Here is a 13923-nt window from a genome sequence, read left to right as displayed (position 1 = left end):
TCCATTTGTGAAGGAATATTAGAGTACTTTGTACATCGTCTATTTCTCTCTCACTCTATTGTATTAGTATTGTCCTATGTTCTGCCAATGAGGATGGTTCAGTTGGTAAGGCATATTTGTGGTTAACTCCTAATACAAGTTTGATCTGGGAGTTAGCAATTCTCATTGGTGCGTGATTTGTGTATTCCTACATAAATTCACACTAATGGTAGCTGACCGTTAGGTGCTAGGTGTAGGTCATTTCAGCTTGGGGTTGTAGGTATATTATGACGTTGATGGTAAAAGTAGCCAATCTTCTCTTAAACTTTTGGGCTTCAAAAAGTATTGTCCTATGTTCTTGTAAGTATACCAAAACAACGAATGAGAGATAAGAATAGGATTTAGGAAAAACTGTTTGGACAATTCAAGCCGCGGTTTGTTTCGGGTTTTTCACTTTTAAAAAATTACTGTAATTCGGAACAAACAGAAATGAAATGATTAAACTGTTAATTTGGTTTGGTTTAGGTTGACTCACCCTAAAACAAAACAAAACAATTTTTATTTTTTTACACCCTACCCGTAGCCATGATCAAACAGTTCACACACCCTACCCATGGCCACTTCCCTATTAAAATTTCTTCATGCGATATACATAAAACTGCATTTACCCAAAATGTAAATGATTAATGATCATTTTATCACATCGATAAATAGTATTCAGTCGACAAACTTGTACACCCAATAAAACCAAAATACACACAATCCCCACCAACTAACCTAATTCCACTTGTGCAAACCAATGTGACACATTTTACCACAAAAAAAAAAAAGACAAAAAAAAAAGAAAAGAAAAGAAAAAAACATGCGACACTTTACAAATACAAATCCAGTGGGTCACCACCCCCTTACAAAAGCCAGTAAAGCACCACCATTCTTGTTTCTTTGTTCATTTGTCTCCACCCTCTCCTCCCCTCCCCAACCTCACCCTTTGCAAAATTGCATATCCTAAAACCCAAAATCCTAACACGAATCTCTACCATGCACATAGCCCCCACTCTTCTTCTTCTTCTCTTCTTCTTCACGGGTGGCGCTTTTGCCTCAGCAAAAACGTAAACAGGGAATTCACTATGTGGCTTTCTCATATGATAATGCATTGCTATTTGTAAAACAATACATTATTAAATAAAGACACCACAATGATAATGAACATATTATCCGTAAAGTTCCTCTTGTATGCTAGATAAATTACAATAACTCAACACTTGTTGGATTGGTTAGGAAAAAGAATAAAATTATCTCACCTCTAAATTCCCTCTTCTTCAGTCCCTTCCGCTCTCACATTTCTCTTTCTCTCTCTATAAAAAAAAAAAAAAAAAAACATCAACTTTTAAAATAATTTAATCGTCACCGTTTAAATGATGAAAATTTGAAAAGAAGAGAAATTTGATGAAGAGAGAACCTGCTCAGGAGAGAAAAGGTTGGTGATCAAAGTTGGTCAGGGGCCCCAAACGACTAAAGGCGTCGCTTTTGCAGAGACCCTCGACTTTTACGCGGGTGCTGCCCCTGCCTGCCTCTGCCCTGCCTCAGCCTTTCATCGTACTTTTGTCACGTCAATCATCCGCACGCGCCCCAACGTCCTTTTTTTTTGTACTTACGCCCCCTTCTCAGTCCCCTCCCCACCGTACGCGTGGCACCGATGAAGGGCTATTCCGTCATTTCGGGTGATTTGCGCCCCACAGCTCAGTGCTGCAGGTAATTTATCCACTCCGAAAATTTCCAATCGTTCTTTTCTTTCCTGCTTGGGCGAGAGGTACTCACATCCCGAGATGCCAAGGACACGTGTCGGCAAATGTGTGGTGAGGGGGACCCACTTTGGAACTGCATCGGTCGTAGTCTCTGCTAGAGGTTGTCGGGTTTTGTTGTACGTTAACGGGGTAAACGTTCGGCGTTTGAGATCGTGCGGTCAAGATTGATGAATGGGCCAAAAATCGTTATTCTAATTCAGAAGGGGCCCAAAGCATGAAATGGGCTTTACTGAAGACTAGCAGGCCCATAATAGTTGCCATAGGATGGGAGTATTAACAATATTGCCTAGGAAGGTCAATGTGTCATTTGATTCGAAGACCAATGTATTATGAACACCAAGAAAAAGTTTTGGAAGCAATATATTAGAAGATTAACTTCATTTTTTCCCTTCCATGGTCAAGAATTTGGTTTCGAGATTGGAATTTATAGGGTCACTCACAATAATCCCTTCAACACTCCATTTCATAATAAAACGCACATAAAGTCTTGTTTTGAAGGAAAAAAACTCTAAACCTAACTTTTGCTGCACCAGACTATTATTCTCAATAACATTCAGTTGTTAGAGGACTACATTTTTTTAATTAGTATTTAGGAGACGAAAGATTATACGAAACTATTACAATAAATTAGGGGAGGAGTGAATTTCAAATCCAGAACGCATGGGTGGGAAACCAGCACTCTTTCCACTAGAATATTGAACAACATGCAAAATTGCAAATTTGAGATGTTGAAACTATATTTAGCTATCGGAAGCAGTGCAGAAATAGAAGGAGAGCTTGTCTCAGCCAGTAATTGAGATTGTCAGTGAGGAGAGTTGCCTGACCAGAAGGAAGGCCCTTGATGAGCGATAGACTGACCGTTAGGCTCCTTAAACCGTACTAAAAGTTGGATAGTATATGTCTATAATCTATGCAACTAAAAGTTGTAGGACTACATTAATTAAGTAAACTTCATATTGACTCGATAGTATATGTCTATAATCTATGCACCTAAAGTTGAATTTTCACCTAAAATGAATCATTACACGTTTAAAATATTTCTAATAAACAACCAAGATAAGTAGAAAGTTTCAACATTTTTTCAGAAGCAATTGAATTGATATGATTGCTTGATTGAGTTGACCTAATAGCACAATTATAAAAGCAAACTAATGTATAATTTTTTATTATTTTTTTTCCAAAAATGGGGACTAACTAATGGCTTTACTAAGGTAGTCCACCATTTCAGAGGTCGGGAATGACTTATAAATGCATTTAAGCCTCCTTTAGCCACTATCGTGTGATTCACACACACACACGCACCAAGAATCGAACTTAGAACACGAATACCGACTTGAATCCCCACCCATTGAGGCATTCCGTAGTGGTCAAACTAATGTATAACTTGTTTTGATACGACTTTCAATGTGCGCATCCTTGTCAAAACACCGGTATATACTCCATGTCACATGCGCATTGACTTTCAAAGAACACAAGTAGTAGGACTAACATTATTGCATTCATGATCAATGAAATTTTGATTCAATTCCACAAACTTTACGCTTATGAAAACGATAATAAACGCTCATTCCTAGCCCTGGCCGGCCACTTTTGATCGCCGCACGACTTCTTAAAGTCGTGGCATGATAGGATCACGACTGTTACAACAGACGAAGCAAACATGGGAATTGGTCCAAAAAACCACAACAGAAAATTGAGAGCAAAGTAGAGTGCTCGAAGACCCAATGACCAAAACTCACTTCCCCTTTGAACTGCTGTCTTGGCTTTCTTCACGTCGCTTTCGGCGGTAGCTCCTGACGTGGTTAACAGGTAGCTTGAGTGGACAAAATGCCTGGCTGATTGAACAAAGCATGAAAAAGCAAGGAGAAAGCATGTCAAGAGGCAGATGTACTTGATGGAAATAGTTGTAGGGTTTGTGTTGCCATATATTATTTCTTTGGGGAAGAAGTTGTTGTTGGAGTTTGCCATCCAAGCTCCGATGAGAGAGCACAGAGTTAGAGAGATTGATGCTAAGGTTGTAGTTGCACTTGTATTGGAGGAAATCACATCAATAGCTGTTTTAACTTTCTTTGCAACTTCGACATCTTTACCCTGCAGCAACCAATAGCGAACAAATTAACACGGAACTTGTAGCTCAACTGGTTAGCAGCATTCACCCCTGTACTCGAAATCAAGCGTCTGATTCTCCCCTTACCAATATCGGTAGTATAAAAACAATGTCACCAACTTTTGGGAAATTAAAGAGGATATGGAACTTACATGCAAGATTTTTCCAACCCAAGTTTTCTTGTCGTTGTTTTCAGATCCAATAGCGGTTGAGAGAGGGTGATTGATGTATTTGTAGAGGAGGAAGAGGTGGTAGATTAGCATGATCAAGATCCCGGTTGGGACCAACACCACATCTAAGTACTCCTCCAGAAAATGCAGAAAAGCCATAGCTTCCAATCTCTTGGTGCCAAAAATTACAATGCAGTAGAGGGGACTTCTTGTGTTTATAAGCTGTCCTGCCCATGATTCATGGGATTTTTCGGGATTTCTTTTAACAACTTAAACTTTGGTTCGCTTTCGATTGGCTGAAAACTATAACTTAAATTACTTCAGTTTCCAATTTATATGCAGCCAGTAGTTGACTTTGAAAGCTGTTGCAAAAGTGGAGACTCACATGGATCGAACCAGACAGGAAATTTCGGTACAGATTTTTTATAAGCAGAACAAGAAGACCCTTTTACTCAAATATATTAGGTGAGGAGTCCATTTGCTTGGATTTGTGTAAAGCACTCGTGGAATTCCTCTTGCATAAGCTCCAAACACAACGTGCTTACAAAAGTTTCTTTTGTTAACACTTATCGTTTGTGAAATTTGAACTTCAGATCTCTCTCAACACAGAGCGAAGACGGGTGCTGCTAAAATAAATTGTCAGGTCCAACTTTCTTGCATATGTTGTACAAGCTGGCCTTGCCGTTTCCGTGACATATCAAGCATACTAGACTGTCCTTATACTACCTCTCACTCTCACGCAATAAGGGATTGCAATTTCTCACATGAATAGGATTGTTTATTACTTGCTGGAAACTACAACTGACAAGACAAATATGTCCAACAAGGAAGAAGAACATATGATTTTAGCTGTACAAAATTTATGCTCAAGAAATGAATAATACACTTCATTTAAAGAGCGAAGACTAGCTGATTTGTATCTGGCTTCTTGAATTCGTGGCAACTTAGGATCTGAACCGTTACAATAGGGGCAGCGAGCATCGGTATAGCTCCGAAAAATCATAGCAGAAAATTGAGAGCAAAATAGAGTGCTCTAAGCCCAAGTGACCAAAACTCACTTCCCCTTTGAACTGCTCTCTCGGCTTTTTTCACATCGATCCTCATAGTAGCTCCTACAGTGCTTAACAGGTAGTTTGAATGGACGAAGTGCCTCGTTGATTGAACAAAGCATGAAAAAGCAAGGAGAAAGCATGTCAAGAGGCAGATGTATTTGATAGAAATAGTTGATCGGTGTGTGTTACCATATATTATTTCTCTTGGGACGAAGTCGTTTGTGGAGTTTGCCATCCAAGCTTCAATGAGAGAGCACAGAGTTAGAGAGATTGCTGCCAAGTTTATAGGTGCAGTTATGTTGGAGGAAATCACAGCAGGAGCTGTTAAAAACTTTCTTTGTAACATCTTGGTCCTGCAGCCATCAAAAGTAAATAAATTAGGGTTAAGAGCGTTTACCGTTGCAGTCAAGGTCCTATGTTCGAACTTCAAATCCACCCTCCCCAAATATCGCTTGTATATAAAAAGAGGCATGGTACTTACTTGCAGAAGTTTGCCAACCCAATTCTTTTTTGTCCTTGTTTTCGTATCCGATGGCGGTGGAGAGAGGCTGCATGAGGTACTTATAGAGGAGAAGGGGGTGGTAAATCAGCATCATTAGCACTCCAGGTGGGACAAACACCGCATCTAAGTGCCCCTTCTGAAACTTGTGAAAGTCCATAGTCTTCCAATCTCTTGTTGCTAAAAATGGCAGAGTAAAGGGGTCTTCTTCTTCTGTTTAGACCAAACCCAACCCTGGACTAAATGCTATTTTTTAGGTTTTATTTTCTCAAACCCAACTCAACTCAATTCATGCTAAATGTGTGGGCTAAAAGCTAAACAAAAACTAAATTTCCGACAGGATTTAGCCCAGAAAATGGTGTGGGCACCACCAGCGAGACCCCACCCACATGAGCATGTTTCCTAGGATTTATTGAATCCAACGGCTGATATCAAATATAATCAAATATAACGGTAAAACAAAGAGGCCCAAATTTAAATCCAACGGCTAAAATAATTAAAAAATTATTTTACTCAAAATTCATCCAAATTTAGTGATTTTTCAATATTTATCTGAATTTAAATATTTTTAGGTTAAAATGATCATAAAATTAAATTATGATAGTGTACATAATTTTTTTTTTCTAAATTAACTTAAAAGAAAAAATTAGCCTAAAATTATTCTTTAATAATTTGAGGCTAAAAAATTTAGGCCGGAAGGGTCGGAGCAGAAAAACTGTTTTTAGGCAAAAACCTAAATTTTCTGGACTAAAAATTTTAGGTTTTAGCCTAAGGGTTGGAGATGGTTTTATCAAGAAATTGTTCCATCCTTCCTGTTCGGTCCAGTCCAATCCATGATTCGTGGAATAAGATTTGGCTGCAAATCAGAACTTGCAGAGAATAACCAGTATGTGGGAGTCTCCGCTTTGAAGTTTGTGTATGAAGATTACTACTTGCTTTCGGTTTCGACAACAGCTTTCAATGTCAACTATTAGCTGCATCTAAAATGGAAACTGAAGCAAGCTCTAATTTTCAGCCCATAGAAAGCGAATCAAAGATTACGTTGTTTAACCAATCCCGAAAAATCCCAAGAATCATGGGCAGGGCAGCTCCATTAAAAACCGAATAAGACCCCATCCAGATCTCAGCTGCATTGTCATTTTAGCACCAGGAGATTAGAAGGTATGGTTTTTCAGAAGGAGTACTTAGATGTTGTGCTGGTCCCGTTGGGGCTCTTGATCATGCTAATCTACCACCTCTTCCTCCTCTACAAATACCTCAATCACCCTCTCTCCACCGCTATTGGGTCCGAAAACATTGACAGGAAAATTTGGGTTGAAAAAATTTTGCAGGTAAGTTCCATATCTTCTTTAATATCCCCGAAATTTGTGAAGTTTGTTTATATATACTACTCCCCAGTGCAGGTGCGAATGCTGTTAACCAGTTGAGCTACCAGCCCTTGCAATTGCAAGTTCTGTGTTAATTTGTTCACTATTTGTTCCTGCAGGGTGACGATGTTGAAGTTGCAACGAAAGTTAATACAGCTCTTGATGTGATTTCCTCCAATACAAGTGCAACTACAACCTTAGCATCAATCTCTTTAACTCTCTGCGCTCTCATCGGAGCTTGGATGGCAAACTCAGCCAATAACTTCTTGCCAAGCCAAATAATATATGGCAACACAAACCCAGTGACTGTTTCTATCAAGTACATTTGCATCTTGACATGTTTTCTCCTTGCTTTTTCATGCTTTGTTCAATCAGCTCGGCACTTTGTCCACTCAAACTACCTTTTAGCCACCCCGCGAGCTACCGCGAAAAGCGACGTGAAAAAAGCCGAGAGAGCTGTTCAAAGGGGAAGTGAGTTTTGGTCACTTGGGCTTAGAGCACTCTACTTTGCTCTCAATTTTCTGCTGTGGTTTTTTGGACCTATTCCCATGTTAGTTTCCTCCGTCGCAACCGTCGTGATCCTATCTTGCCACGACTATGAGAAGTCCGGCGGTGATCACAAGTGGCCACCATCATCGGCCGTGGATACAAATGAACGTTTCTTATTGGTTTCTTGAGCGTCAAGTGTGTAGGGTTGAATCAAATTTTCAGTGACCATGAATGCAATAAGAAAATCATGCACCAAGAACGAGAGTTAAACATAAATCTTTTACATTTTCCTTTTGTTTTGCAGCTTATGTTGCAGGATCTTTATCTTTTAGGTTTTATTTTAGAGGGGTTTGGTTTTATTCTCCCCATCTTTTGCTTGTATTTTCTTTTTTGAGAGGAGTAATAATGTATTTATGTTTATCTGACTGGATGTAACTTTGTTTTTCATATCAATAAAATTTTATCATGCCCGCCGAGGTTTTAAATAAAAGAATGCAATAAGAAGGTGCCAACCATGCGCAGTGACATACAAAGAGTATTGAAAAGAAATTCCGATCCAATATTATCCCATAAAAAGGTGCCACCATGCGCAGTGGCATACGAAGCAAGCTATTGAGCAGAATTGGTTGCCATTCCCCCTGGGCATAATAGTGTCCAATTAATTACTTATGTTATAACTTATGTAAAAGTTGCAAGTTGCGTGCTTTACAAGGATGTCTTATAAAACAAGTTATGCATTTAGTTTGCTTATATAATTGGGAAAAAATAATTCTATTTGGTCAACTTAATCAAGCAATAATGTCAATTTAATTGCCTTTAAATTTATAAAATAAAGAAACATACAACTGTATTATAGTATTCAAACCCACGTTCCAAAGTTTAGGTGAACATTCAACTATTTGTTGTATAGATTATCGACATTCCAAGTACTAACCACTCACTATAAAATTTACTTAATTAATATCGTCTACGTGACAACTGATGATACTAGTGAAAAACTTTAAAGAGATCAAACTACAATAGAAGAAAGTCCTTCATGTGTAGTGTAATAACAGTTGGTTTTTTTTTTCTTTTCAAAACGAGGATTTTAGGTGTTTTGATTCTATAGAGGAGGTTTGAGAAGCTTGGTTGTGAAAAAAGACCTACTAAATTCCAATCTAGAAACCAAAATTTGAAAGATAGAAGGGAAACATGATCTTCGATTTTCTAGCTACCTAAACTTTTTCTTGGTGTTAATGTTTGAAATATCCATGAAATTGTCGATATTTTCGTTTAAATATCTAAAAAATTAAGGATCGATATGAAAAGGGGATGAAATGCAAACTTTATACTTATCGATTCACTACAAAAAAATTGCTGAAACGCATTGTAGATTTCGAACTTTTTGATTTTTTTGAGAAAGTTTTCACTAATTTCGACTAAATTTAAATGAGTTGATATACCAACTCATTGCAACATTTACATTGAAGACAACCGATATCAATATTTCTATAAATTTGCATATCAATATTTTCATCTAGATCGATAATTTAAACATTGCTTGGTGTTCATAATACATTGATTTGATTAATCAAATTACAATTTGATCTTCCGTGGCAATATATTTATACTCATACATTTCCAATGGCACAACTAGCCAAGAAAACCTACTACCCAACAACTCCAAACAAACACGCATATACGATTGCCATTTACATACAAAAAATTGATTCTTTTAACAAATACAATATTAGGCAGTACTTCTAGTAGTTTCAACCCTTTCTGTATGACGCTGAATGGTCACAGCCACCTCTGAGATCCTTTCGCCGACGCGTTTGACGATCTCCTTTCCAGGAAGCTGGTGCTGGTGCAGTGGCCTGGTGTTTGTGTCAAGGTAATGGAGGACTATGACCAAAACCATGGAGGAAATAAACATTGGAATCGGACCGAAAAACCATAGCAAAAGAGTTAGAGCAAAATAGAGTGCTCTAAGCCCAAGTGACCAGAAATCACCTCCCCTTATGACCGCCATCTGCACGTACGACGCCGGAATGTTACTGTCCGGCATGCTGATCAGATAGTTTGCATGGACAAAGTGCCTTGCTGATTGAACAAAGCATGCGAAGGCTAGAAGGAAACAAGTTAAGAGGCTTATGTATTTCATTGTGAGGATTGATGGGTCGGTGCTTCCATAAATTAATTCACTCTGGAAGACTGTCTGACTAGAATTACTTCCGATCCAAGCTCCAATGAGGGAGCTGAGAGTTAAGGAGATGGAACACAGAAAAGTTGCTGCTGATGTGTTAGATGAAATCACACTTAGGGCTGTGCCTACGTCTCTTTTATCAACCTGCAATTGAAGGTATCAGGCACAAAGAAAATTAGGTTATATATGTTAGGGTAATATGTAGCGGATCGGATTATGAAAGCAGCTCAACAGACGCATTATGAGCGCCAAATTAGGTAATGTTTTTCTTGGACTTACGCTTGTCGAGCTGAGCTGCTTCGTAATCCGGTCCGCTAATTGAGAAAGAGGGAGGCATGGTACTTACCTGCATGATTCTTTCAGCCCAAGCTCTTTTGTCATTGTTTTCAAAGCCAAGAACTGTGGTATGAGGGAGATGGATATATCTGTAGAGAAGGATGATGTGATAGACAAACATGATGAGCAATCCACTTGGGACCAAAACCAGATCAAGGTCCTCCTTTTCAAAACTCATAATTTTGCTTTGTTGGTTTGCTAACTTCTGATCCAGGAAATGGGGGATTCGGTGGATTCTAATTAATTTATGAATGGATTTTTATTATATATTTCCCAATTATGGTAGGAAGGAGGAGATCATAATTTCCATGGATTAATTTGCTGAAGGGAGCTTTGACTTCAATTTGGGTTGCCTGCAAGAGCAACTTGGATTTGTTTATTATTATTTAGGACTAATTAATTGAGACCACATGACCAATCTACGTTTTAGGATACTTAATTCTGACAGTATGAGGGCTCTCTCTTTCTTTTTTCTTGTTTCACTAACATTTCAACCAATATAAATTTGGAGGAGGATTCTCTACCCTTCTATTCTTATCCCCTTCCATCCCCTCCTCTCATACATTGCTTTTTGTCTTATTATCTCTATAAAAAAAATCAATATAAGATGTTGACGTGACTTAACCATGACCGTTCAAATAGGAGGGCATGGAATGATAGTGAGATTAGAAGGGTAGAGAATCCTCCTCCTGTAAATTTTGTTCCAACATTGTTTTAATAATTTCAACCATTTGAAGTTCTATTTAAATAATAAACTAACATTTGACAATTCGGTTTAGTTGGAGAAATACAAAATTTGATATAAGACTTTAAATTACCACATCAGTCATCAATTATAATTTGACTTTTATAATTTTACATTCATTTGGAGATGGTCTAAAGGGTGAGACTCTTCGTAGACTCTTTGACATAATGTTTTATAATATAGGCATTTCTCTTTGGTTACTTTGGAAAGAAACTTCGTTAACTAATTACGACAACTCTCATATCAATTATTAAGTAAGATCGATATAAAGTTAGATGAGACTAAAGTACAAAAATTACGTCTTGCTTTTATCTTAGTAATGACTGTAAGTACGTATTCTGTAATGATATGATCTATCCAAATTTTTCTATTTTACTTGGTTGGTGGTCTTTGTTGTGGTTTCTACTTTGCAGATTTGTCTTGGCCAAGTAGCCATACTTCAACGCTAAAATCTGAAACTTATAAAAAAGTGGTTGGCATGCGAGACTTTTGCCCAATAAATTATGCGTGTACCCTTTGTTTAATGTGGAAATGAATAAGTAGGAAAAGTCTCCCAATTGTATGTATCATAGCAAGAACAATGATTCAATAATTATAATTTATTAAATTAACTTAAGAAAAATGTTTGAAACAGTTGCTTACACGTGCATAAACCCATAAATTATCCTAAACGGTTTTATGGCATGCTTGATTGGACTCAAGAAAACCACGAATGAGACACCAAATTATTCAAGTTTGAGACATATCGCCTTGATGATCTAATATTGCCTTTTTATTCATTTTCGCTATCTAAAAGCACTTTATTTAGCTTCTAACCGTTTTGTTATAAATAGGGTAAATAGCAGTTGATTTAGTTACAAAATAGTCGGAACATAACACAATTGAAAAGTTGAAAATTTGCTTACCTTGAGGAAAATAGCATCAGCTGAGGGAAGGCCTCGCAGGGAATCCTAGCAACTTTTCAAAACCCCATCCAATGAACCAATGAACTTTTACATAATTGTAACCCGATGAACTCAACCCATCAAAGATTGGCTTGCAATCTCTGAACACCGAGTTCATCATTGCCTAATTGAAACCACTGTTGAATTCGGAGTTTCCTTTGCCCGTATTCCCACAACCCCATCCATGAGCGCTGTCGAGAGGGCTGACCTCACTTCCTCGAACCAGTTTCCGAGCAACTGACACAGTATTGCGAGAGTTGGATCGAGCATCGCCATAACAAACGGGAACAAGCTGGGGACTTTGACTTCCAGGAGCATCCAAAAGGTGGGGAGTATAGCTTCATATCACGGCGTTTGTTATGGCTATGTTAACAAATTGGGTTAATTGGCAACTAAAATGCACAAATCAAACTTCAACTCACAACGAATTTCGGAAGAGGAACTGGATTTCATTAACGTAGATGTTAACATTACAATCTTTCAGATACTAACCTACATTTTCTACCCTAAACCCAAAAGCCAACACCCCACGAAATAACATGATCATTTCATCAAACACCTCGCCTGCGCAAGCATACTCTTTTTTCCATCTGTACTAAAACCCCATTGTAACCCTAAGCCCTCTCACCCCTGATGCGCCTAGCGAGCTGAATATCCTTGGGCATGATGGTGACCCTCTTGGCATGGATGGCGCAGAGGTTGGTGTCCTCAAAAAGCCCGACAAGGTACGCCTCGGCCGCCTCCTGGAGGGCCGCGACGGCGGAGCTCTGGAACCTCAGGTCGGTCTTGAAGTCCTGGGCGATCTCACGGACCAGGCGCTGGAAGGGGAGCTTTCGGATCAGAAGCTCGGTGCTCTTCTGGTACTTACGGATCTCACGGAGAGCGACGGTTCCGGGCCTGAAGCGGTGGGGCTTCTTCACTCCGCCGGTGGCCGGAGCAGACTTGCGAGCCGCCTTGGTGGCCAGCTGCTTGCGGGGAGCTTTTCCTCCGGTGGATTTCCGAGCGGTTTGCTTGGTGCGAGCCATTGGTGGATTGGATTGGGGATATTTGATTGCTTTGTGAGTGGTGAGTGGGAGCTTTGGCTATGGAGGGATCTTATAGCGGGATGTGTGAAAAATCGAGATGGCAGAGGACGAACTGAGGCCGTTGATTTACTGGTGTTATCGACGGCTGTGCCTAGTTTGATGGGTTATTGTTGTTAAGGATCGCTGACGCGGCGGGTGTTTTTGTTGTGCGTGGGCGCGAGTTTCAAAATAATGGCGCGATATAGAAGTGACTTTGGCCGTTGATGCTTTGGTAATCGACGGATGTGGGTTGCTTTAGGAGCTGTAACACGGATTGAGGATCGGTGACGTGGTTACCTTTTGTTGTCTTTTGCGGTGGAAGTGGGCCGGGCTGCTATATCATTGGGCTTATGTTACTGATCACATTTGAGGACGCACAAATTTAGTTAAAGGCGGAGGAGAAATTCTAAGCATATGCAAAGTTGCAGACTAACCTAGGGAAAAATGTTATTTAGTTTTAAATGGCAAAATTCAATTTTTAATGGGATATATCTAGCTTAGGTTAAAATAGCGCAAAGCTCTTCAAGGGGTCAGTTTAGCTCCGACTTTTGCACAATGGTCTTGAAGGGTCAACTTAATTACAAGAAGAAACCGGTAGCCAATGAAAACTAGTCACCTGATACTTTTTGGCTCATAATCTCTCACACCATTAGAACAGTAAAATTTTGAGAGTGCCATGGATAATGGCATTTTAAAAGGCCAAATAAAGCCTTTTAACCCCTAGCCCTTGTCTTTTACACTAGAATTGTTCTTAGTTATTGTATCAAGTAAATCAATTACATATTTGATATTGTTGATGCATCTTAGCCGCAACGTCATTTACTAGACCTTTAGATATGTGATATTGTTGAATCATCGGTCAAAATGACGTTGCAATGAAGATGCAACGCTTAAAGCGGTAGACTTTTGAGTCAGTGTGATGTCTCCATGAAATATCCAAAAGATAATTGCGAGGCAACTTTTCACTTGGAATTGTTAGATCATTGAGGTTTGATGTAATTGACATGGAAGTCTTGAGATTTGATTTTCATCCAGATGGTTGGAACACACGTACCTCATGAAAACTATAGCTAGCACAAAGTTAAACAGGAAAATAAGGATGTCATCCATAACATCATCAAGTTCAACAGGAAAATAAGGAATTAAACTTGAGACATCTTCAAATAATAGCGTAACGTCAT

The 13923-nt window shown here is 38.9% G+C and overlaps 2 protein-coding genes across 3 annotated transcripts; both read right to left on the bottom strand.

Annotated features, from left to right (window-relative positions):
- Positions 1-9012: 9012 nt before the first annotated feature.
- LOC108867023 lies at positions 9013-11959 on the bottom strand. 2 transcript variants are annotated; one of them, XM_048591180.1, is made up of 3 exons: positions 11640-11959; positions 10000-10078; positions 9013-9797 (listed from the first exon to the last, which is right to left on the bottom strand). In XM_048591180.1, the coding sequence occupies exons 1-3, from the start codon at positions 11654-11656 to the stop codon at positions 9198-9200; spliced, it is 696 nt and encodes a 231-aa protein (XP_048447137.1). In that variant the 5' UTR covers positions 11657-11959; the 3' UTR covers positions 9013-9197. The 2 variants fall into 2 exon arrangements, with proteins under 2 accessions (XP_048447137.1, XP_048447136.1); XM_048591179.1 differs by lacking the exon at positions 11640-11959 and having other exon boundaries at positions 10000-10539.
- A 147-nt stretch (positions 11960-12106) lies between these two features.
- LOC103944149 (histone H3.2) lies at positions 12107-12759 on the bottom strand. The gene has a single exon (XM_009354563.3). The coding sequence runs from the start codon at positions 12701-12703 to the stop codon at positions 12293-12295; it is 411 nt and encodes a 136-aa protein (XP_009352838.1). The 5' UTR covers positions 12704-12759; the 3' UTR covers positions 12107-12292.
- Between the last annotated feature and the right edge of the window lie 1164 nt (positions 12760-13923).

Source organism: the organism of the source record quoted next, unplaced genomic scaffold (genome assembly GCF_019419815.1).
Source record: "Pyrus x bretschneideri cultivar Hongxiangsu unplaced genomic scaffold, Pyrus_bretschneideri_v1 Contig33, whole genome shotgun sequence".
Lineage (NCBI taxonomy): Eukaryota > Viridiplantae > Streptophyta > Magnoliopsida > Rosales > Rosaceae > Pyrus > Pyrus x bretschneideri.
Note: the sequence above shows the minus strand (reverse complement) of the source record. Positions and strands in the feature narration are given on the sequence as shown.